Here is a 26,620-nt window from a genome sequence, read left to right on the forward strand (position 1 = left end):
GTGGTGATAGTGGGCCACACCTCATTGTTGTCACTTAGTCTAGTGTTTTGTCTTGTAGGGTGCCCTTTTAGAAGACCTGCTAGATTTTGAGACAATATGCTGCATTAGAAGATAGAAGTTAGTGTGCAAGAAAAAAGGATGTTGAATTCCTTGATAAAACAAATTCTAAAGCTTAGTACTAAAAGCATCCCAAGAACGAGAAAAAAGGGTGTTGATTTCCTTAATATAATAATTTTTAAAGCCTAGTACAGAAAGGATGCCAAGAATGAATGGTTCCTTAAATTTAGCTTAGTCATAATTAGTTGATTTACATTGTTAGTGCCATCGCTAAAATATCATTTCTAATTTATGTTTCTTAAATTAGCAATGCTTCTTGAATTCCATTGCTATATCAAACATATCAAAAGCCCAGTTATATTAATAATATTTGGCCAGGGGATAGTATAATTATATTTTTCTTTCTATCATTTTAGTTCACATTATATAATTGGTTCTTATCTTTTGACACATTATATAATTGGTTCTTATCTTTTGACAACTTCATTCCTTATATTTGTTGCTTTATCGTCTCTATTTTTTCTTTTATAAGAAATTCCATGAATGGATGGACTGATTTTCTTGATCATATGTTATCACCTTTCTATTATATGTATTTTTGATCATGGTATGATCATATATTACCTTTCTATTATATGTATTTTTGATCATGGTATGATCATATATTTCGACTTTCCTCTAGTCCACCTCCGTTGCATGGTTTTGGGTTTTTATTATGGTAGGTATCTTAGATGATAAGCATAATAGGAAGAAATTCAGAGATTTATGCCATATAATCAAATCATAAATCACCATGTACAAGCTTTGGGCGGTAGAAAATTTCGATTTTATGGAAGTAGTCTAGCATTCTATATAAGGATGTTTATTATGTAAAGCTCTATATTTGTTGCTAATATATTTATTGTAAATTTATGTATTAATATGTGATATAATCGACTTAATCCAATGAATGGAAAATGAAATGTTACTTTTCCACTCTCAAAGGCATAAGAAATGAAACTCTATTACATGTAATGATGAATCCATTTAAGATATATTTCACAAGAATAATAAATGTTTTAATGAAGATCACTGGATGAGGTCATTGTCATTCCGAAGATATATTTCCTATTGCTTGGAAAGTGAGTTACTTGATTGGGTTATTGTCAATATAAGTTAATTGAATGCCTATATTTTGTGTTGGTGCGCAAATGATTAGTGACTTGCCAACATATTCCTATTTTTCTATTGTGATTACTGTTAGATTCTCATGAGTGGAGGGAAGCAAAATTTATCCAAATTATGCCTTGTGCTGGTCACACACTTGTCATTATATAGATGGCTAGAAATCATTCCAAATATTCCTAACTTGAATTTTGTTCTCTATTTTTACCAAACAGGTACATTTTTAGTACAGGAGTAAGTGGAGAGATACCATCTTCATTTCGAAATCTTCAAAGCTTGGAAATTCTGTGAGTTTTAATTGCTACTATTCTTGACAATAGTACTCTGTTGTTCTTATTTTTTTGGTACAACCCACAAAATGAGTTTCATACATTGGAAAATTGTTCTGAAATATAAATTAAGACGATTGTATTTGGATAACATTTTTTTGGTTTTGTGATCCAGATGGGCTTCTGATAATCCATTCACTGGAGGAATACCAGACTTCATTGGAAGTTGGAAGAACCTTACTGATCTGTATGTGTGTGTTCACTATGTAATTGAGTTGATCTATGGTATTAGAAAATTCATAATGTATATGGATATATGTATGCTCAATTCAAATTTAATTGTTTCCCTGCAAATTTTTGGGTTTCATTCAACTTAATGTTCATATTACTAGAAATGTAGTTAGCCTTGTAAATTGCTGCAACATACACAGACATAGGAAAGAGGTTTGCAAGAGATAATTCCTATTCTAGGATGATTTGGGTATTAATAAATTTTCGTATAGAAAACAGTTGACAAAATTCTTGTTATTGTTAGGATACTAGAAATTTTTGGAGAAATTGGAGAGAATTGGGCATACTAACACTCTCTGATTGGATGTTTCAAGAATTATTTATTTGGGGAATTTTGAGGTAAAAAATGAGCCTCAAAACAAAACTTGTATTAACAAAATCAGATTTAAAATGACCAATAAAATTCAAGACGATGTTGCCATCTCCATGGGTAAATATTTTGGAAGAAAAAAAAAAAACATTAAGAGAATTTTGATTTAAAAAATGGGTCTCAGAACAAAAAATATACTAGCAATATTAAATTTAAGAGAACAAATAATATTAAGGATGATGATGTCATCCCTAGGGTTAAATATTTAGTAAGGAAAATGTGAAAACTTTTTTCTTATTGTATTTTTGGATTATTTCTTTATAGGTTTACTCAAATGTCGAATGTAGGACCAGTCGGATACCGAATTGAGTTCCACATCAAACGATTACCCAATAAGAATACTTTGAGTAAACCCACACCAAAAAAATTGAAAATACAATGAGAGAACACATTTTTTTTTATGTATTTTCATTCTTTTTCCGGTGTGAATCTACTCAAAAGTATGCAAATTGGGTACTCATTGGATGTGAAATTCAATTTTGCATCCAACGAGTCCCTACACTCAACATTTGAATAAATGTACAAGGATAAACTGAAAACACAATAATAAAAAATATTTTTCTTTAAAAACGAGGCCCATTTTAGATGTCAAAATTCTCCTAATACTACTTTTTTCATTTGTATTTTTGGTTTATCTCCTTATAGGTTTATTCAAATGTCAAGTGTAGGCATCCTTTGGACACAGAATTAAAAACACGTTTTTTCAGAAATTTTGAAAGTTTTTAGTACAAGTCTACTAAATTATGAAGAATGGATACTCCTCAAATCCAAAATTTAATTTTACATCCAAAGAATTTCCACATCCAATAGTTACTAAATTTTGAAGAGTGGATACTCCTCGAATTCGAAATTTAATTTCGCATCCAAAGAATTTCCACATCCAATAGTTCTTACACTTTACATATGAGTAAAGCTATAAAGAGATAAGTAAAAATACAATAGGATGTACAAACATATTCTTTTAATATACATGTAAAATATGTTGAATTCTGTGATTATCTTAATTAGAAAATAGAAAGGTTATATAAGACTCACCATTCAACTTTTTATTCTCTTGCCAAAAATTTTTTCGTGTTTTCTCTTTGTAGGAGAGTCATGAATGTGGCATGATATATCTTATTTTGTGGTAAAGTATCTTGTCGATTACCAAAAAAACAAAGCATTTCTATTCATTTTTAATATTGATTATTTTTTCATAGAAAAAGGGTTATTAAAATGTTTTTGCAACATTCTGGTTGAAAAACTCTATATATTCATTTTTATGATGTTGAACATACATGAGGTCTTTTAACATATCATACATCAACCTATTTAACATATCATACATCAAACTAATGCTTATTTGATTTGTAATGAAGTTATACGATCTTGAACATACATGAAGTCCTTTAACATATCCTACATCAACCTATTTAACATATCATACATTAAAGCTTATTTGATTTGTAATAAAGTTATACACCCATGGTACCATGGGTTGTTTCCAGAAGCATCCACTTGGTCAGCATTTATATGTATGTGTAAGAATTGTGCTGAACCCGGATCCTTCTAATTAACTGTAACCGACCAGTGTATTGTTTTTTCTCAAAATGTTATATGGTATCCGAATTTTAATATATAAAACTCATAAAGCTATACATTGGTTCATACACTTGTTCTTTTCTATCATAATTTTAATGTACCGCTCCAAAACACACATGCGATTTAGACATTTATCCATTTATTTTTCACATTATTCTATGGCTTGCAGACGATGTTGAATCAAAGGGTTATGCAGGAGGCTAGAGGGGAATGCTTTCAAGGGTCCAATTCCTTCAGGATTTTCCAACTTAACCTCTTTGACAAATCTGTATGTATTTGTTTCAACGTTCACTGGCATTTTTGCTACTACTTTATTCAACTTGAAATGCAAGTAAATTGGTTCATAAATTGACGTTAAAAGTTCACTATTTGTTGACATATATTTGGTATGCATGCTAGCAGGAGAGTAAGTGACATAACGTGGTCAGGTGTCTCGTCGTTGTCATTCTTAAAAGACTTCAAGAAATTGACTACACTGTAAGTGAAATAGACTCTTGTGCTTATAAACCTTACCTTAATGCGAGCTATTCGACTTTGCTGCTTATCTTCTAAACAATAAGATTCTAACATTGCACGTCTTGTGCAGAGTGCTAAGAAACAACATGATGTCTGGTGAAATTCCTTCATACATTGGAGAATTTATTGGGCTACAAAGTTTGTAAGCCACGTTCTTATATTTTCTAGCATTATAGCTTTCCCTCGACCACTCTCATAACTTTGGAAGCCCTAGAATAATCATATTAGACATTCAATGGTTTAATGAAAATAATTAAATTGGTCTCTTGGAATATATGTGGAGTTGAGTATAAATTGTCCCACATACGCAATGATATGATGACGTACATAAACAAACAGGAATAGACTAATTAATAGTAGAAGAAATCGACATTTTTTTAATATAACTGCCTATAGGGTTAAGCTGGTGGAAACAAACAAATTTTATACGCACTTCGTGAATTTAAAAGAACAACACGAAATTATGAAAACCACATTTACAGAATTGTATATACGTAGTTTGATACAATACCCTAACTTGGGGCAAATGGTTAATGGCCACTTTGCCAATGATTATTTCTTAACTGTCATGGAAGGAAAATGCCTATAATGGAATGGATTTCCTACCAATATTCTATGAAACTTGAAGTTCCAAGATTCACAAGGGAAAAATCAATGCTTTCGGTATATTACTGATTGGCTCTAATCTCATGTATGGGCTTTAATTCAGCCTCACCGAGTGTGCAAGTCCTTAGAATCCACTTTTCGTTGCAAGACTCACCCAAGGAGTTGTGGGATAGAGTGATCAAAAGAATTGCCAAAAAATAGATAAATGGATTAAAAACTAGTGACTTTGGCTGCCAAGTTTGAAATTTGTGCCAAAGTGCGGGTTCTTACTCATTTTCTACTATTATTTATGTTGGTTGACATCTTTTAATGCTTATTGAAGATTGAAGAATTTTCTAAGGAATTTGTTTCTGGCCTATTAACTAGTGTTGATAATATTGGCGATATTTCACGAAATATAAATGATATTTTGGCAGGTAAATATCACGATATTTTCAGATTTGAAAATATCGCGATATTTTGAAAATCTCTAATAAATATTGCCATATTTTGAAAATCTCTAATAAATATTGCCATATTTTGAAAATCTCAGCTAAATATCATTATTGCTTTATATGTTTAAAAATCTGAAGAAAAAAATGGTTTTTTATACTTGCCAATATTTTTCGATATTTCATTGATGTTTTCGCCAATATTGCTGAAAAGATGTTTTCAGGACCCTCGCCAATATTTTGTCAAGAACAATATTATCAACACTACTATTAACCACCAGCCTATGGGTAACCCCCATAGAAAATCCTCCCCCGCCCCCAATTTGATCCAACTTGCTAGCTAGTAGCCCCACATGGATCCATAGATGGCCACTCTTAGATGCCTCTTAGCCACTCTCTAATCAAAGATTTTTTTCCTCTACATAAGTCACTCGATGAAAGTGGTGTTAGTTTTTGGTAGCATCAGATGTGCTCTAGCCATGAAAATTGGTGGAGAGGCTAAGACACATGTGTTGTAAAGAACCCAGAAACCATTTGGTAAAATTCTACCCGGATTTGTATTTTATTAATTCTACTTAGAACAAAAGTTGTAGCAGACATTGATGCAAAAGGGAGAATGGGTTAACTCCTATCTTCAACATCTTCAGGACAGTAGAGACCAGCTTGCTGCAGTGGGGTCTACTCCTCAGTCTACCGTGATGGTAAGGACAACCTTGAATGGAGTCTCGGATGAATGGCAAGTCTTCGTCCAAAGTATATTGGGCAAGGAAAGACTACCTTCATGAGAGGAGATGTGGGCAACTCTTCAACAAGAAGAATTAAGGAGGGATCTGGTTAAGGTCAACCTCAATGGCAGCAGTGGGAGTGGCACGAAGACCAAGGAGAAGGAGGAGAACGCAGCTCTAGCATCAATGGGACAATAGAAGCAGAAGTGAAAGAAGGACATTTCAAGGTGAAATGTTTCAGATGTGGCGAGATGGGCCACTTTGCATCCCAGTGTTCTTTGAAACAAAAGGATAATGATGAGAAACATGATCCTAAGGCTTCTTAGCAAAAATTGACAAAGATGAGTTTGCCATGAGTGCCCACGCATCTCCAGGAGCGAAATGGGGTGATATTGAGCTGTAGTCGGGAGGACTACATGTGGGCAGGATCCTTGATGAGTCCACCTCTTGGATCAATTCCTTGCTACGGGAGCCCGAGGATCAGTAATAGCGAGATGGACTTAGTGTCAGATGATGCAATGGATTGTTTAGAGAGACAAATGCAGTAGCCCGAGACCAGGGACTGATCAACGTAGAGCATCTTATGCAGGATTACAAGTGGTTTCCATATGGGTTTGGTCTCCCTATATGGGATCCTAATCCCTAGAGGTCTACATTGGCACATGTAGGGTGTGCATAGAGAGTCATGGGCCTCCATAGCAACAGACAACACTCCACGGATCTTCCTGAATGCTCAGAGACTACTAGCGATCCAATTTTGGGATGATGGTGATATGAATGGTACATTATGCCCAACAGGCCCCCACAGTAGCCCCACACTCTTGGAAGGTGTCCTAAGACTTGTGCGATGCCATGGAAGCATTCATTGCACTAATTGGACCCTTGCAAAGGATCTACAAGCATCTCTGATTCATATGGAGACCCATGGGGTCATTTATGTGTCCTTAGACCCACTGGGAGCACCACAGGTCTACTACTTGGAGAAGAACGGGCCACCCCCTTGTCCATCATATTCCGAGGAATTTATTCCTCAGTATGTCACTTCAAGACATTATTAGGCCTTTGGAGGGCCCCAAGGCATGTACATATTATTATTTGGCCCCTTGTGAGGCTTATTTTTCCACTTGTGAGCTAGTTTGGTGGGCTTGCCACCAATAAGAGTGGGTTTTATTTGCACATTATTTTATCATTAGGAGCTAATGTAGGCCCATAGGCTAATTCTAACTCCTTAGGAGGTTATATATTGAGCTTAGATACATTCATTTGGATCAACACTTCACTTGGGATCTCTCTAATCATAGAGAACTTCACATTTTTCGTTGGAGGATATTTTTTGGAGATGGATGAATTTTGACGTATGGATTTGAGCTGTTTATCTTGTAAACGAAATTTTGGTTGGATATACTCTATAACGTTGTAAGTAAATCTTGATGTTGTTATTCTTGTTGCTCCATACTACTAAAATTATGGCTAGTTGCTACATAATCGAAATGTGGAATTAAGCATGTTTTAGCTAATTTAATGTATGGGCCAATGTTATATGAATGAAATATCCTAGAGATTATTTGTTTCGATAAGCTTGCATCATTTTTCTTTGAAGTATAAATGCTTGAAGGTCACTTTTCTTTTGAATGAAATGTCCTAGAGATTATTTGTCTCGATAAGCTTGCATCATTTTTCTTTGAAGTATAAATGCTTGAAGATCACTTTTCTTTTCTTTCTCTCAACTTTGGATGAAGTTGACTTTTGGGCCTCCTTGATCAAGAAGCCAAGTTCTTACTCATCATCATCCTTGACTCCATATCCCCAAGTGAATTAGGCATTGATCGCTAAAAAGGGTGGTCATCTCCTTCACCTTTTTCACCTTTTACCACTTTTTTCCAGGTCTAGCACTCAAAGGTCACTTAGGGTATCAATTTCTCAGGAATTTACCAAAGGAAAAACTTCGATCTCCTACAGGCAACTATGCTAGTGGGTCCCCTCCCTCTCCTCCAAATTTGAGGCAATTCTAATGGTGGAATCTTCGGGAATCCCAAGTTCTAGCTCTAGGATCAAATTTTTCCTAGGCATCGTCAAGGCTTGACCTCAACAGGGTCAATTCAACTTTTTGAAGTAAATATTCTTGTTTGGTCCTTTCCCTTCACCTTGTCTAGGATAGGAACATCATTGGTTGTTGCATTCCATCCTCGAGCTTGGGTTGAGTCCACTTAGTCGTGTGTGTTCCCACTTCTCAATAAAGATTATTTGTTAAGGACCATTTGGGAATCCAAGTTTACCAAGGCTTACAGGGATTGAGAGCCTTGTCTATAAGCCTATTCCTTCTCCCTCAACCCTCCAATCTGTTGAGCATTGGAGAAGGTATGTTATTTTCATTTAATTTGTTATCTTTTCTTCAAAACTCACAACCTTTTCACATCATGAGCTAGGCATATGACAAAAGAATATGATAAAATCTAGAAGATTTATATGTAATGTGAAATAACTAATAATTATCCTTTTTCTATGCAGAAAGAGGAGAAAATGGAAGACTGTCATCCCAAAGGAAAGAACGAGACCAAGTTAACTATTGTCCCTTTGGCAGGGAACCGCGTTCAAACAAGGTGATCCAAATTGGAGCGTAACAGCCAGAAAAAAGAAAAGGAGATCTCCAATCGATGCAAAAGAACAAGAGGATAATTGTAAACTAACAGCTTGGCGAAGGATCCTAAGGGATTGCTATCTTAACAATCCTCTTCATTGTTGACATCGCTTGGCTATTATAAGAAGGGGTAGCACTGTTAGCTTGGGGGGGAGAGAGAGAACTATTGCTATTTTTATGAAATTTTCCTTGATACTTGAACTTTGATCATCGACTCTCTTCGAAGAGCAATTCATTGTAGCTCTGTTTAATGTTTTAATATAAAAACCTGGTTTCTGTTCTATCGTTGATCCTGGAGTAGCCTTAAGCAGTGAGTCCCTGGAGGATAAGGGTGCGACCCTGGTGGATCACTTGCTCCTGTACCATATTTCTGATTCATGTGTGGTTTGATTTCTTCCATTTACTCTGTTTAGTAATTTGACGTGCTTTACTGTTTTACATATCAACTCTGTTATATATACTTGACTAAATACTATTGCTATTTGCAATAGGAATGCTATGTTATCATTCTAACTTTGTATCACATTGTTGTTCCTTCTGACAATTGATATAACATTGTTGTTCCTTACAGATTGCCATTCGATTATAGATTAACCGCACTGTATGTTCCTAAGTCGGTACTACTGTATGATTTATTCTTAAGTTGTGACTGTTGTTCATTTGGGATTGCTATTCTGTTACAATTGCTGTTACTTTATAGTTGTGATTCATGCGTATTGTATCAAAGCTTAGATTACTGTTCCCTTTACTATTAGGTGTGTCGCGTGTTTAACTTGGGTTGTTGTACAATCCTGTTTATAGAGATAGTTGTTGTTCCATTTCTTGTCATTTAAAGATCATCATTGCTTTGGTGTGCAGAAGGTCTGAGACTGTAGTGAACTTCGACATACGCTGTCTAGTTCCCAGTTTGATGATCCTTCCTTTGAGTGCCTTCTTGATTGCATCAGTTTACATAGGGAAGAGTTACTGTTACTGTACCCTTGACTGATAAATTGTTGTAGCTTTTTGAACGCAAGATTTGAGTCCTAGGTTTCTTTTTTGCAAGTAGATTTCATTCCAAGCATCTGTTTACTCTTGTATTGAGAACACTATACTACTAGCATTACTCTGACAAATGACCGCCTCAAACTGAGTATACTCTTTGAGATAACAAAACATTCCTAGATTGACAGTTAATGGAGGGTAAATAGCGGTGAAAAAGACCCTTTTTACTACTTGACATTTTGGCATCGTTGCCAGGGAAAAGTGTAGCCATTTGTTTTTTTCCAGAGTAGTGTAAGAACCTGCTAGGAGAGAATTGGGTTTTAAAAATGGAAGGTAAGAACCTGCGTACAGAGCATGTAATAGCCCTGCTCCCCTGCCCGCTTTCCTGCAGATTTGTTGTTGTTTTTTTGGGTAGAAATTAGCAGTTGATTTGTGTGCATGACTAAGCAGAAAAAGCCAGAAAAGAATCCTAAACCTCTACCCAAGCCTGATAAAGCTAAGGGGCCAGTGACCCTTGGCCGATCAACCTTTATAGATGAAATCCTTAAGAAAGCAGAATCTCAGCCTTCAGTAGGGCCTAGAAAAGTTACTTCTAGACAACTTACTAGTTCCGTTCAAGCCACGAGATCACCATATGTAGCCTTTGCTGAGGTGCATAGTCACATCGAAGAGCAATATTTTCAAGAAATTGAGAATTCTAGCCCAAAATCATTGCAAGAAGGGAACCTTAGCAACCTCTGTGAAGGGAGAGGAGAAACCAGGGAAACTGAAGAGCCAAGATCTCCTCTTGGGATAATTCCACCATTAAGCAACCCAGATAAGGGAAGTGATGCAAAAATCATCCATAACGAAGTTGAAGAACCTCAGGAGCCAAAATGCACCCAGACATTAGGAACTCTCATCATCCCAAATAAAGGAAGTGCTATTAAGGCCATTCTTGTTAAAGTCAATCCCCCTCTTCAGCCTAAGAATACCGTCCTAGACATCCCAGAAGATTATTGGCACATATTTGACAAAATGGCCCAAAACCAGCCAAACACCCAAACTTCTACACTGCAATATCCCATTGTGGACATTGTAGCTAATGTTATTATGAAAGCAATTTTTCTACAGCATATCCCTACATTCCATGGCCTTACATCAGAAGATCCAGATGCATTCTTGTTTGAATTTGATGTGCCGTGTAGAGGTTATGACTATACCACCGACCCCCAGAGACTAAAATTATTTCCCTCTACATTAAAAGGGGTTGCTTTAAGATGGTTTATGGGGTTGGGTGGTGGTGTTATAAATAACTGGGATCAAATGAAAGAGTCTTTTTTAAAAAAATATCAGGATTATTGCATGTCTAGAGAGTTAAAAGATGAAATATTTCAGATGGTAGCTAGACCAAATGAAACATTAGAAGAGTATGTTGAGCGTTTTCAGTATAATCTTCAAAGATCTCCTTATGCATCATTACCCTTACCTGATAATATATTAAAAATAACATTAATTAGAGGAATGAAGGAATAATGGATTGAGACACTAAATATTATGGGAAAAGGAGATATTTATCATAAAAAATTTGCTGACATTATTAATTTATGTATCAAGAGTTCAAGAGGCAACACAAGACTAAAACCAGCAAAACATGATCGGTTTGCAAGAGATAACAGAATTTCTGCAGAAGGAGTAACTCACGCAGAAATTGGAAATTTATTAGAAAATTTCAAAACCGACATATTGGGGACTTTGACAATGCAACTTGATATTATGCAAGCCAAGCAGAAACAAGCAGAGGAAGAACAAAATTTGGCAATCTTTTGTACCAGGTGCAGAAAGAAACACAGCCACAAAGAATGTCCGTTAGATGCGGTTCAAGTTTGCGCCATTTGTACAAAAGACCATTCTATAGAGAGTTGTCCCTCACTTCCGGGATTGAAAGCAGTCTACAAGGAAGCGGAAGAAGAGCCAAAACCGGTGTACCTACTTAATCAGCGCCGTCAATGGCAGCTGCGACAATCAGGTATGTTCTCCGATCTAGCTTCTTCTTTTCAGCCTCCACAATATCATGCTCAACAATATAATACTATGTGGAAAAATCAATCTCCATTCTCAACTTGGTCACAACAACCATTTTCTTCATCATCACCATGGCCGAATCAAGTAAGTCAACCCAATTGGCCAAATTTTCCCTATACCCCACCATATTGGCAAAACAATGTATATCCAGCGCAATGGTCCCCTCCTACTTCACAGAGTCAAGCTTGGCAGACAAACTGGCAAAGACCGATGAATCAGCCAGTAGGAACCATTCCGCTCCCTCAACCTACACTGCCAGCATTACAACAAAACCCCCAGTCTAACTTAAGACCGCAACTCCCAGCCCAACCCAACCCTAATCCGAATAACAGACCGGTCCAATCCATTCAAATAATTGAAACACCAGAGATAGAAACCGATCTAAGGGAGTGTAATGACCTTCAATTAAGATCTGGGCGCATCATTGAAACAGAGGGAGATAAAACCGCTCAAGTTGAAAATCAGTTACCTATAGAACAACCATTGCAAGAAGAGGATGTGATCAGACAACAAACTCATAATCAAGTAATCACATCTTCTCCTCCATTCCCAGAACGATTAATTATACCTCGACCTATACAACATCGTGATTTTGACATTGTGGGAGAACTTAAAAATCTATACATAAAAATTCCACTCCTCCAAGCCATCCAAGACATCCCAATATATGCAGAGACCATCAGAGAGCTATGTATTAAAAAAACAAGGAGGAGAATAACAAATAACCCAACAGTCCAAGTAGTTGGCACCCTATCCGACCTATTATAAGGAAAAGAAACACCCGTTAAATATGAAGACCCAGGAAATCCAATAGTAACAGTAAAAATCAATAGGCAAACTTTTGCAAATGCCTTAGTTGATTTAGGGGCTGCAATTACTATCCTAACAACCACCACTTGTCAAAAACTGGCCATTACATCAGTAGAAACAACCTCCACTTTATTAGAACTGGCCGACTGATCTGTGGTTAGGCCAAAAGGCACACTACATGATGTCATGGTATCCGTTGATTCCTTGGAGTATGCTGCCGAATTTCCGATAATAAACCCCAAAAACTGACTTGATGGACATCCCTTTATTTTAGGCAGACCTTGGCTTGCAACCATTGTGTTGGGTCCCTATAATACTAGTGATTACCCCATTACTATTGTAGTTATACCCCTTATTTATATTGATGTACCCATGTAGTGCCCATATTGTTACTATTGTGCCACATAGAGGCCCACTATTGTTATTGTTGTGCCCTACAATATTATTGTTATGTAGGCTTTGATTGTATTGGGACCACTTAGACTCCTATATATAGAAAGGAGGTATTTTCATTTGTATCATCCAAGAATTGTTCATTTATGTAATGTAAAGGAGGTTGCCCCCTCGAAGAGGCTGAATTCTAAGGCGTGGATCTCTCTTTTCTATCTTTTTGTGAGCTGGTTTCATAACATTTGGTATCAGAGCTTTGGATTCTAGGGTTTCGCTGCTCCAAACAGGCCATCGTGGCATTTTCGCTATAACTTTTTTTCTGTGACGTTTCAGAAGTCGCAAAAAAAACCCATTTGAGAAGAATTGGCGCTGAACCTTGGGTCCGAATTTCAGAGCTTTTCTCGCGATATTTTCGGAGATATGATCCGAGGAAGTTGGTCCTTTTGCAGACTCCTGAATTACATTCAAAACAGGTGACCTGGGGAAAATCGTCATAACTCTCTCTCTGAGGATCGGATTGAAATTTCGTGAAAAGGTACAGAAAGAGGACGGACTGTAATTTTTTGTGCGTGTGTTTAATATTCAAAGGTTGAAATAGTGACTCGTGGCACGTCGTACAAGTTCGCTCTACTGAACCAGTCTAAAAGCAAGTCACTGTGGGAGATTTCACATAACTCTTCCTTGGAGAATCCAATTTGGCTCAGACTTGTGGCATTGGAAAGAGGACACAGAAGGCTACTACAGGTAGCAATTTCAGAATTGGATGATCCGAAATTACAGAGATACATCAGATTCAATATCAGGCTTCTATAAAGTGAAAAAAGGTGTGTAGTTTTTTTTTAATTTTTGTGTAAGCTTGGTTTAACGGAATTCAAAGGGCATAGTAAAACTTTATTATCGGTAACTGATGCCCCGAGGAAAGAAAATGCAAACACCTAGTAAGGAACCTGAAAGCTCTAGCATGACTCATGAAGAAGAGGAAGAAATGCTACATGATATATCAAAATTACAAGAACAAGTGCAACAAATGTCACGCTCACAAAAGCTAACAGAAGCTAAGATAAGTGGCGTGGAATCTAAGGTAAATGGCGTAGAATCTAAGATAAAGGGAATGGAAGCTAAGATGGATGGCATGGAAGCTAAGATGGATGGCATGGAAGCTAAGATTGATGCTAAATTTGATGGCATGGATGATAAGATGGATGAATTGAAGAAGTTGCTACAAGAAAGGGTCACTAATGGTGAAAAGGTAGTAAAGGAAACTCATGATGAGAACAAAAGAAATGTTAATCATGATACCATAGATGCTAATGTTGGATCGAAGACTCATCATGTTCCAAAAATCGATATGAGGAAGTTTGATGGCAAGGATCCCGCCACATGGATATTACAGATGGAGCAATTCTTCGATCTCAATAATGTGCAAAACACACAAAAGGTACGTATGGCAACTTTATATTTGGAACCAAATCAGTTTGTATGGTATCAATGGCTTTGTTCTCGTAAACAATTTATCACTTGGGCAATTTTTACGGAAGAATTGATAGCACATTATGAGGATACAAAAAGCAACACTTTTTTTAGCCAATTGATAAGTCTCAAACAAAAGGGTTCAATAATGGAGCACATTGAGGAGTTCCAAAAATTGAACATAAGGGTAAAAGATATTCCAGAGGAGCATAGGATTGATGTGTTCATAGGGTCTTTAAAGGATAATATCCAACATGATGTGCGCCTTTGGGAACCTGATTCATTAGAGAAGGCATTCAGGTTAGCAAGAAAAATGGAAAGCAAAATTATGGCAACTAGGAAGCATACCATTCACAACTATAAAGATGGAAGTGTTGTTGCCCATAGTCTTCCACAACCTACAAGGTTGACACCACAACAATTGGAAGAAAAAAGAGCAAAAGGGCTTTGTTACAATTGTGATAGCAAATACACAAAAGGTCATAAGTGTGCTGAGAAGAAATTATTCTACATAGATTGTGAAGAGGAAGAAGAAAAGGAGCAAGAAAGGTCAAAAGAAGAGGATATATTCCAGGAACAAAGCCTAGATGAAGAACAAATAAATCCGACCATATCTTGTAATGCATTGGCGGGAATTACCACTCCTCAAACCATCAAGATAGAAGGACAAATCAAGAAGAAAAAGGTAATAGTGTTGATTGATTCAGGAAGCACCCACAATTTTATTCATTGTAGGGTAGCAAAAGAATTGAATTGCTTCCTATATCCAGCACCAGAGTGTCAAGTGATGATTGCAAATGGAGGAACAATAAATTGCTCTGGAAAGTGCCATAATATCAAGCTATCCATGGGAGAATATGTATTGACTAGCCCAATGCTTTCCATTCCAATGGGAGGTGCTGATGTTGTACTAGGAGTCCAATGGCTACAATCCTTGGGTACAATAGCTTTTAATTTTCAAGAACTTTTCATGAAATTTTCTGTGGAAGGAAAGGAAGTTGAATTAAGGGGTATTGCAGGGAAACCAGGAAAGATAATCAGCTCTAATGGTATGACAAAGCTTCTAAAAAAGGAGCAAAGAGGTGTAATTGCACAATTATGTTCGCTAGATGTTTCCACATTGGAATCATCTATTTCTCCAGATCTCCAAAAAGTCCTGGACAATCATTCCAAGGTATTTGAGACTCCCAAAGGTCTCCCACCTATGCGTGATCATGATCATGCTATTCATCTGATTCCAGGAAGTGTTCCTCCAAACATCAGGCCGTACAGATATCCCTATGTCCAAAAAAGTGAAATTGAACGTATGGTTGCAGAAATGCTAGAGGCTGGTATAATTCAACCGAGTCAAAGTTCTTTCTCTGCTCCAGTAGTATTGGTGCACAAGAAGGATGGATCATGGCGCATGTGTCCGGATTATAGGGAGCTCAACAAGCTCACTATTAAAGATAAGTTCCCCATTCCTGTCATTGATGAATTACTGGATGAATTGCATGGATCAATTTACTTCACCAAGTTGGATCTTCGTTCAGGATATCATCAAATCAGAATGAAGATTGAAGACATTCCGAAAACGGCATTTAGAACTCATGAGGGTCATTATGAATTTTTGGTCATGCCTTTTGGCCTTACCAATGCACCTTCAACATTTCAAGGTTTGATGAATTCAATTTTCAAACCATTCCTTAGAAAATTTGTGTTAGTATTTTTTGATGATATACTAATCTACAGCAAGTCTTGGAAGGATCATGTTGAACATGTTGACAGGGTGCTACAACTATTGGAGGAGAAACAATTATATGCAAAAAGATCCAAATGTTTCTTTGGAGTCCAGGAGGTGGAATATTTGGGTCATATTGTATCTCATGAAGGAGTTAAGGTAGACCCTAGCAAAATTAAAGCCATTAAGGAATGGAAAATCCCCACATCCATAAAGCATCTGCGAGGATTTCTTGGGTTGACAGGGTATTATCGCAAGTTTGTTAAGAATTATGGGAGAATAGCAGCACCTCTAACAACATTATTGAAGAAAGATGCATTTTCATGGACTCCGGAAGCAACAAAGGCCTTTGAACATCTTAAAGAGGCAATGTGCCAAGCACCGGTCTTAGCTACACCGGACTTCACAAAAACCTTTATTGTGGAATGTGATGCTTCAGGAAATGGAATTGGTGCTGTTCTAATGCAAGATGAAAGACCCATTGCTTTTGAAAGTCGTCCAATCAAGGGAAAGTTTTTAAGCAAAGCTATTTATGAGAAGGAAATGTTGGCAATACTCCATGCACTTAAGAAATGGCGACCCTACCTAATGGGAAGACACTTCAAGGTAAAAACGGATCATGATAGCCTTAAATACTTTTTAGAACAAAGATTATCCTCTGAAGAGCAACAAAAGTGGGTCACAAAGATGTTGGGTTATGACTTTGAAATCATCTACAAAAAAGGGAAGCAAAATGTGGTGGCAGATGCACTCTCAAGAAAGGATGAGGATGTGGAAGCATTGTTGTGCGCCATTTCTATTATCCAACCAGATTGGATAAATGAAGCAAGGGAGGAATGGAAGAATGACGAAGAAGTGTGGGCACTTATTCGAAAGCTACAACAAGATTCCAGTACGTCTGATACATTTAGCTGGAAAAATGATTCGTTATGGTACAAAGATCGCTTATACCTCTGTAAGAATTCCCAGCTAAAACAAAAGATTCTTATGGAATTGCACACTTCTCCCTTAGGAGGGCACTCAGGATTTTTAAAAACTTACCACAGGGTTAAGAAGGAATTTTTTTGGGATGGCCTTAAATCAGATATTCAAAAGTTTGTGGCAGAATGTTTGGTTTGCCAGCAAAATAAAGTTGAAACAATTAAGACACCGGGTCTATTACAACCTTTATCCATTCCAAGCCAACGTTGGGAGGAGGTTTCAATGGATTTTATCACAGGTTTACCCAAGTCTGAGGGAAAGAGTGTCATCATGGTGGTAGTTGACAGACTTACCAAGTATGCACACTTTTGTGCATTATCACATCCATTTAAAGCCAGTACAGTTTCTACTGCATTTATGGAAACAATTCAAAAGCTACATGGAAACCCAAAGATTATTGTAAGTGACAGAGATCCCATTTTCACTGGAAATTTTTGGACAGAATTATTTTCTTGTCTTGGTACTCAGTTAGCTCATAGCTCATCTTATCATCCTCAATCTGATGGGCAAACTGAGATAGTAAACAAATGTTTGGAAGGATATCTTCGTTGCTTTGTATCTGATAAACAGACACAATGGGTCAAATGGTTGCCTCTGGCTGAATGGTGGTATAACACTTCCTTCCATACAGCAACAAAAATGACCCCATTTATGGCACTTTATGGGTATCAACCACCATCCATCACATCATATTTAAGAGAAAATTCTAAGGTTCAGGCAGTGGAACATCACATCGAACATCAACAACAAGTCCTCCAACTCTTAAAGGATAACCTCGTGTTGGCACAGAATAGAATGAAACAACAGGCAGATCAACATCGCAGTGAAAGAAGTTTTGATGTAGGTGATTGGGTATTCCTACGGCTACAACCATATAAGCAAATGTCCCTCAAGCAAGCTAAGAAGGATAATAAATTATCACCAAAGTATTATGGTCCGTACAAGGTGTTGCAAAAGATTGGTACTATGGCATACAAATTGGAGCTTCCTGCAGCTTCTCGATTGCACCCAGTTTTCCATGTTTCATGTTTAAAGAAGGTTATAGGTGACAAGCTCCCAGTTCAAACAATATTGCCAGAACTTGACGAAGAAGGAAAAATTATATTGGAACCGGAAGCAGTCATAGAAACAAGAACTCGACAGCTACGAAATCGATCAATTTCAGAGTATCTTATCAAGTGGAAGAACTTATCCGCTGAAGATTCCACATGGGAGGATGAGAATTTTATGCAGAAGTATCCAGAACTACTCAAGCGTTGAGGACAACACTTTTTTGAAGGAGAGGGGCATGTTGGGTCCCTATAATACTAGTGATTACCCCATTACTATTGTAGTTATACCCCTTATTTATATTGTTGTACCCATGTAGTGCCCATATTGTTACTATTGTGCCACATAGAGGCCCACTATTGTTATTGTTGTGCCCTACAATATTATTGTTATGTAGGCTTTGATTGTATTGGGACCACTTAGACTCCTATATATAGAAAGGAGGTATTTTCATTTGTATCATCCAAGAATTGTTCATTTATGTAATGTAAAGGAGGTTGCCCCCTCGAAGAGGCTGAATTCTAAGGCGTGTATCTCTCTTTTCTATCTTTTTGTGAGCTGGTTTCATAACACATTGACTCTTATATTAGCTGCCGACAAGGCAGTATGACCATAACTAGAGGAGCTAATATCAGGAATCTAGCCTTGTATCCTCCAGCCCAGTCAAGTGTCACAATAATGAAAACTAACAAACATCCTGTATTATACCTCACTGAAAATATTAGATCCCCATTAACCATAGAAAATGCCCTCGATTTCAAAGATGAAATAGAGGATGATTTCATTAACAACTTTCTTAGCTAGGCTAAATCTAGATCCCACATACAATTTCATATGATAGAAGCAGCATTTGATAATGAATTAGAAGAAGATCCTCTCAAAGATGCTCACGATCAAACAATACCTAGTACCTTTGTATCAAATAGCAAAACTGTAAAAATTGGGCCAGGAAAAACTTTAAACATTAATGGCAACCTGACTCTAGAACAAGAACACAAGCTAATCCAGCTACTGAGAAAATACAAATAAGCATTTGCATGGGATTATCTTGACATGAAAGGAATTGATCCCTAGTTATGTACACACCACATTTACATAGAAAAGGATGCAAGCCCTGTTCGCCAACCACAAAGGAGACTTAACCCTCACCTAAAAGACATTGTAAAAGATGAACTTCAAAAACTTTTGGATGTGAACTTTATTTTGTTGGTATTTTGGCATAGGTGTGGCCCTATGGTACAGGTGTTGTCCTTGATGGCAACTTACTTTGGTGTCAGACCTCAGTTCAGGCGCTCAGAATGAAGGAAATCTTGTATACGCACGTTCACCTTGCCGAAAACGTGTATACATGCGGGTTATACGTTCAGAAGTCGCGTATGCGTATACATGCACTTTTATGCATCGAAAAGCGCGTACATGGTGGGAAACTTATTTTTGGTCCATGGTTGTTAGTCCTTGGAATTTGAACCTATGGTTTTGGACCAAGGTATCTCGTCAGAAGTGTTGACCCCAGGTTTTGCGCCCTTGGTATTGGTTTATTATGGTTTTGGACCGTGGTATTGTGGAAGGCCTAAAACTATAAAAGAGGAAGGAGATCATGTGACAAGGCATCATCTGAATTATTATTGAATATCTAATAATGTACGAGATCTGAAATATTGGTGATTAGCATTGTGGAGCAGATCTGGATCTGAATGAAGGAGGAACCTTAGCAAAAAGAAGGATAAGTTCTATTGATGGGTCATAATCTCTTGGCTTGAATGATAATATCTTTGCATGATTTTAATCTGTTATATCTGGCACATGCGTGATCTATAAATCTAATAATCTGGGTTAACCAGTGCCTGAATACTTGAAAGAGTGAATTATGTTTGTAGATCTGTATGCAGGTTCAGTTCAGCTAAGGCGCGTATATACGCAGGTTCAGTGAAGGAAAACAACGTATACGTAGGTTGTTCCATACGCAGAAGCGTATGCACGCAGGTTTCAGGCCATTAAAGTAGCGTATACATTTTGAGTTGTGTTTATTGCTGCAGTGTTCTGGGTTCAGTTTTGGTGTGTGGTACTGTTACTGTGATCTGGGTACAGTCGTCAGAGAGGTGTTTATGTTGATTTAGTTTTGGTGAAAAGGTGATTGGTTGATGCAGAAATTCTTGATGGTTGATTGATGTTATTTGTGGATCCAGTCTGAAAATTTATGAAACGTGGTCCTTGAAAGAAAGAGAAGGTTGTAGCCTTCTGTAGGCCAGCACCTACGTACTAGTATCTTGGCTAGTGTAAGAGCTAAGGGGGTTGTAGCTCCCTTCCAGGAGAAGCTGGAAAACGAGAGAGAGTTGTAGCTCTCTGCAGGTTGCAGCCTGCGTACTGGTAAAAGGACTGCACCAGTACATTTGTAAAAAGAAGTTTCTAATTAAAGAAAAGATAGAGACGAATTGCAGCAGGTGGTTTTCACCCACATTGGGTTTCCACCTTATATCTTGTGTTCTTGTGTGCGATTGTCTTTCTGCTCTGCTTGACTGTTTCTGGTTACTAGTTATTTGCTTCTGAATCACAGATTAATAACTGACATTTGAAAGATAAATCAAATTATAAGTCTGCTTTGTATACGCGGGTTTCTTTATCTAAAGTTGCATATATACGCGGTTTTTATTAAGAGAAGTAGCGTATATCATCTGGAATTGGAAAAGGAAATATTTGACTTGATAACACTGATTCACCCCCCCCCTCAGTATTATTTCCAACAATTGGTATCAGAGCAGGTCCTTCTGAAGAAGCTTGATCGCTTGAAGGAAGATCCTTCATCATGAGCAACTACAAGAGGGAAGCATCAATCAGGCCACCGGTTTTTGATGTGACAAACTTCGTATATTGGAAGGTAAGAGTTATTGCCTATCTTTAATTGTTGGGTACAGAAGTCTGGGATATCATAGATACACGATATACTTTTCCAGCAGCAACTCCTACAGATCCGGCTGAGAAGAAGAAATATGAAACAAATGCAAAGGCGGTCAATACTCTATTGGGATGTCTATCTCAATCAGAATTCGTGAAAGTTATGCAGTTAAAATCAGCAAAAGAAATATGGGACAAGATTGTCCTAAGCTATGAAGGAGATGATCAGGTAAAACGAGAAAAACTTCAAACCCTCAGGATTCAGTATGAAAATCTCAAGATGTATAATGATGAAAGTGTGGCTAACTATTTTCTTCGTGTAGATGAGATTGTTAATTGTATGAAAAATTTGGGTGAAGAAATAAAAGAGGCTGTTGTGGTTGAAAAAGTTCTAAGATCTTTGTCCCCTAGGTTTGAATCTAAAGTTTCTGCAATAGAAGAAAAGGAGAATCTACAAAGCCTTAAAATGTCACAGCTGCACGGTATTCTAACTGCTTATGAAATGAGGAAAGGAGGACCATCCGACAGGAGAGAAGCTTCCTTCAAGGCTTCAGGCAAAGGCGAGTACTATGAGTCAGGACGTGTGTCAGAAGAAGAAGAAGAATCAAATTTTGTCAAAAATCTTCAACGAGGTACTGGACGGTTCCGAGGTAAGTTACCTTTCAAATGCTTTGCTTGTGGAAGAGTCGGTCACTATGCTGCCAAATGTCCTCACAAGGATAATATTGACAAAGGGAAGGAACCTATTAGATGGAACAAGAAACAAAATGCAAATAAGAAAAGCTATTACACTCATGAAGATAGTGATGGAATTTCAAATAGTGACGAAGATGAACGAGGTAATAAATATAAACTTTTAATGGCTTTTGAAGATGATGACTACATGGATGCTATAGATGTCGAAGGTTTTTCTGAAGAGATGACTAATCTCAAAATCTGCTTAGAAGAGAAAAGTGCAATTATTGAGTCTCTACAATATCAACTGGCTGAAAGGGAAAAACATCTTGAAAAATTGGAATGTGAAATTGTTTGTCTTAGACAGGAGATTGAGAAAAAAAAAGCTATTAATCTTAAATTTCTTAAAGGATCTGAAACTCTGGATGAGATTATCAATGTGCAACGTTCTCCACTAATCAAGACAGGTCTGGGATATAATGGAGAAACATCTCAAGCTTCTACCTCCAAAAGTTATCTTGATGCAGCAAAGAAGAGCGAGCAAAGGCCTAATAGAAATCATCAGGTAAATCAGGGACAGTTTACCTCAAGAAAGAATAAAGACTATCAAGAAAATCGCAGACAAGCTACCTTAAGGACAAACAGAAGCTACAATCAGCCACAGGTAAAATCTTCCCAATTTGCCTCAAGAATGGATGTCAGTAGAAACTACAATCGATTGGATGATGATTTGATAATCGCAGGAGTTTCTTCAATGGCCAATGTTTCTCTTGCCATAATTTTGGTCACAAAGCAGCTCAATGTGTTGCCTATAAGACAATCATGACTAGAGAAGCTCAAAAACAAAGGAATATGAATAGAATCACGAAAATGACTTATAACAAGTTTTCGGCCCTTGAAAATGAAGTTGAATGTTCTATTTGTAATAAATTTGGTCATGAAGATTCTGAATGTAGGAGTAGGTTTTGGAAGACAACTCAGAAGGAACATACCTCAAGTGCCAGAACATGGAGAATGAAGGAACCACAACCAGAAAGATGTGGGATAGCCTTCTATGCAGAAGGACAGGAAAATATATGGTATATCGATAGCGGATGTTCAAAGCATATGACAGGGGATAAAGAAAAACTTGAATCATATACTGCAGTAGAAAAGGGGAAGAAGGTGTCTTTTGGAAATGATACCCCTACAGCCATAAAAGGAAAAGGCACTGCTCAGTTGAAAGAACAGGTCAAAGTTGGAAATGTTTTGTATGTTGATGGCTTGAAGCATAATCTACTAAGTGTTAGTCAGATGTGCGATCAAGGAACCGAGGTAATATTTCGATCAAATGGATGTAGTGTTCGTGATCTTGATACAGGAGAAACAGTGATCAAAGGCAGAAGAACTCCAAATAATTTATACATATTTGAAGAAGGAAAACAACAATGCTATTTAAGCAAGGATGATGAACACTGGTTATGGCACCGGAGATTGGGGAATCTAAGCTTTTCACAAATAAGGAAAGCATGCAAATACCAGGCAGTTCGTGGTCTTCCAGATATCAAAATTCCCGACAACACCATATGCAAATCATGTCAGTTTGGTAAGCAAACTAGAACTAACTTTCCTGAGAAGGAAGGATCAACTAGCAGGCCTCTTGAGCTAGTCCATACAGATGTATGTGGTCCATTTAGGACAAGGTCACCTCGAGGAGAAGAATACCTTATACTATTCATTGACGACTTCTCCAGGTTTGTTTGGTTAGGACTTATGAAGCACAAAGATGAAGCATTCGAAAAATTCAAATCTTTCAAAGCGTTGGCTGAAAATGAATCAGATTACAAAATTAAGTGCCTCAGGTCCGACAGAGGTGGGGAATTTACCTCAAATGAATTTTTTGATTTCTGTGAAGAACATGGAATAAGAAGGGAATTCTCTACAGCTAGGACTCCTCAGCAAAATGGAGTGGCGAAAAGGATGAACAGAACAATCCAACAAATGGCTCGTGCTATGCTTGATGAGTCTGGAACTCCCGCAACCTTCTGGGGTGAAGCTGCATACACAGCTGTTGTTATTCTCAACAAAAAAAATGTCCGAGTGAACAACACTCAAACTCCTCATGAGCTCTGGTATGGTGAAACTCCTTCGGTAAAGCATTTCAAAATTTTTGGGAGCAAATGCTATATTAAGAATATTGATGAGCAGCTTCGCAAACTTGAACCTAGAGCAGATGAAGGCATTCTCCTTGGTTATTCTCCCTACAACAAAGCATATAAGTGTTACAATAAAAGGCTTGGAAGAATTGTTGACAGCATTGATGTAGTGGTTGATGAAAAAGGATACATCCCTAGGGAAGTGAATCATGAAAATATCAATGAGGATGAAGACTACTCTCTAAATCAGACAGATGATGAAGAAGAACCCCAAGAGGCACCAGAGGAACAGATAAGGATAGAAGAAAAGACTCCATCCAGGTACGTTCAGAAGAATCATCCAGAATCTCAAATTTTGGGGCAGAAAGAAGCAGGTATACAAACAAGAAGAACAATAGCAGAAGCTTCAAGCTATTTGGCATTGCTCTCTTCCACTGAACCGCAAAATGTAAAAGAAGCATGCAAAGATGAGTGTTGGGTTAAGGCAATGGATGAAGAGCTTGAGCAGATTGAAAAGAATAACACTTGGGAGTTGGTTCCTAGACCAAAAGACAAAAATGTCATAGGAACAAAATGGATCTTCAAAAATAAGTTGAATGAAAATGGGGAAGTGATTAGAAACAAGGCCAGACTTGTTTGCAAAGGGTATGCTCAACAGGAAGGAATAGACTTTGAAGAAACTTTTGCTCCCGTTGCTAGACTTGAGGCCATCAGAATGTTCCTTGCTCTCTCTAGCTTCTAGAAGTTCAAAGTATTTCAAATGGACGTAAAATCAACCTTTCTGAATGGAGAATTAGAAGAAGAAGTGTACATAGAGCAACCAGATGGCTTTATCCTTGGGAATGATCCAAATCTTGTATGCAGACTTAAAAAGGCTCTCTATGGGATTAAACAAGCTCCAAGGGCTTGGTACTATCGTTTGGATAAATATCTTTATCAACAAGGTTTTTCAAAAGGATCAGCAGATATCAATCTCTATATAAAAATTGAAAATAACAAATTGCTAATACTTGTTGTGTATGTAGATGATATTATCTTTGGAAGCAATGAAGAAGCTATGAGTCAAAGCTTTGCCTTGGTGATGCAGAAAGAATTCGAAATGTCCTTGCTTGGAGAACTGACATACTTTCTTGGATTGCAAATCCAACAAAATGAAGGCGATATCTTCTTGTCTCAAACCAAGTACCTCAAGCAAATTCTGAAGAAGTATGGCATGGAAGATTCAAAACCAGTATGTACCCCCATGGTTACAGGATGCAGCCTCAGTGCAAATGATGAATCGGCAGCAGTGCATCAACCAACCTATAGATCTATGATTGGAAGTCTTCTTTATTTGACAGGTACCCGACCAGACATCATGCATGCAGTGGGAATAGTTGGAAGATTTCAGGCGAATCAAAAGGAAACTCATCTTCAGGCAGTCAAGAGAATCTTCAAGTACCTCCAAGGAACTCAAAACTATGGCTTTTGGTACCCTAGAGATACAGATCTCACACTTCATGTTTACACAGATGCAGATTGGGCCGGAAGCGTGGATGATAGGAAGAGCACAAGTGGTGGTGCATTCTTTATGGGTTCTAGATTAGTATCTTGGTTCAGCAAGAAACAGAGTTCGATTGCTTTATCTACAGCTGAAGCGGAATATGTGGCTGCTGCATCTTGTTGCACTCAACTTCTTTGGATGATGCAAACCTTGCAGGATTTTCAAATCACATGTACTCCACCTGTCTCTATCTTATGTGATAATACAAGTGCAATAAGCATTTCGAAGAATCCTGTTATGCATTCAAAGACCAAGCACATACCTATCAAATATCACTTTCTTCGGGAACAAGTGCTTGATCAAAAAGTCAAGTTGGAGTATGTTCCTTCTAAGGAACAAATTGTCGATATCCTCACCAAACCGCTGCCCAGGGAAACTTTTGAATATCTTAGACAGAAGTTGGGAGTAGTTGATGCTTCATCCTACTGTTGAAGCTTGTCTGTATCAAAGAAAAGTTGGTGTACGCAAGTTGGATGAGGGGAATCCGCGTACATACGCCGATTTATGCAGGTGCAGTCGCGTATCTGGAGAAAATCAGCAAGGACAGACTCTGGTTGAAGAGAGTCCGATATGGGTCTGTCAAAGACCTTCAGGCACGGGTTCAGGGGGAGCAGATTATCTTCTAATAATGCATTGTTGGCATTACCTTAGAAGCTCTTGGTTCTAGTACTCAAGCTGTTTTTGGTTCAGGTGGATCAGCTACAGAAAGGAGATCAGAAGGAGAACATGGTTGCTGATATATACAGTGATTTTCAGAAGCTGCTGATAGTAGTTATTGGTCATTTGCATAAGTCTTGATATTTCGTCTCTATGTCATGTATATTATTTTATCAAGGTCATGTAACGACCTATTTTGGTTTCCCCACTATGCTTGGGATGATTGATGTGATTGGTTGTCATATGTAAAATCATGATGTATCCCCACTTGGTTGGGTGATGGTTGTATGTATTGAGTCTTTTGGTGATAGGAAGGTCTTTTATGATGTATATGTTTCTTCTTGAAGAACATCTTTTTGCAGATCTTGCCTACAGTCAGGGGGAGAATGTTCAGCACAACAGAGAAGAGATATGAGCATGTACTCAGGGGGAGCATAGTCCTTTGCCCTTGATGACAAAGGGGGAGAATGACTTTGAGGATCGTGGGGTTGCCATCAAGTCCAAAGGGGGAGATTGTTGGCATTTTGGCATAGGTGTGGCCCTATGGTACAGGTGTTGTCCTTGATGGCAACTCACTTTGGTGTCAGACCTCAGTTCATGC

General features: G+C 37.6%; 1 protein-coding gene across 1 annotated transcript in view; it reads left to right on the top strand.

Annotated features, from left to right (window-relative positions):
• Positions 1 to 26,620, top strand: part of LOC149227579 (uncharacterized) — a 472,348-nt gene that overhangs the window by 143,242 nt on the left and 302,486 nt on the right. The window contains exons 7-11 of the mRNA XM_089380541.1: positions 1,437 to 1,508; positions 1,666 to 1,737; positions 3,929 to 4,000; positions 4,132 to 4,209; positions 4,319 to 4,390. Of these exons, the coding sequence (XP_089236667.1) occupies positions 1,437 to 1,508; positions 1,666 to 1,737; positions 3,929 to 4,000; positions 4,132 to 4,209; positions 4,319 to 4,390 (366 nt within the window). The remainder of the gene's footprint in view (positions 1 to 1,436; positions 1,509 to 1,665; positions 1,738 to 3,928; positions 4,001 to 4,131; positions 4,210 to 4,318; positions 4,391 to 26,620) is intronic.

Source organism: Pinus tabuliformis, chromosome J (assembly GCF_031772625.1).
Source record: "Pinus tabuliformis cultivar Carrire ecotype Pingquan chromosome J, CPIR1, whole genome shotgun sequence".
NCBI classification, from domain to species: Eukaryota; Viridiplantae; Streptophyta; class Pinopsida; order Pinales; family Pinaceae; genus Pinus; species Pinus tabuliformis.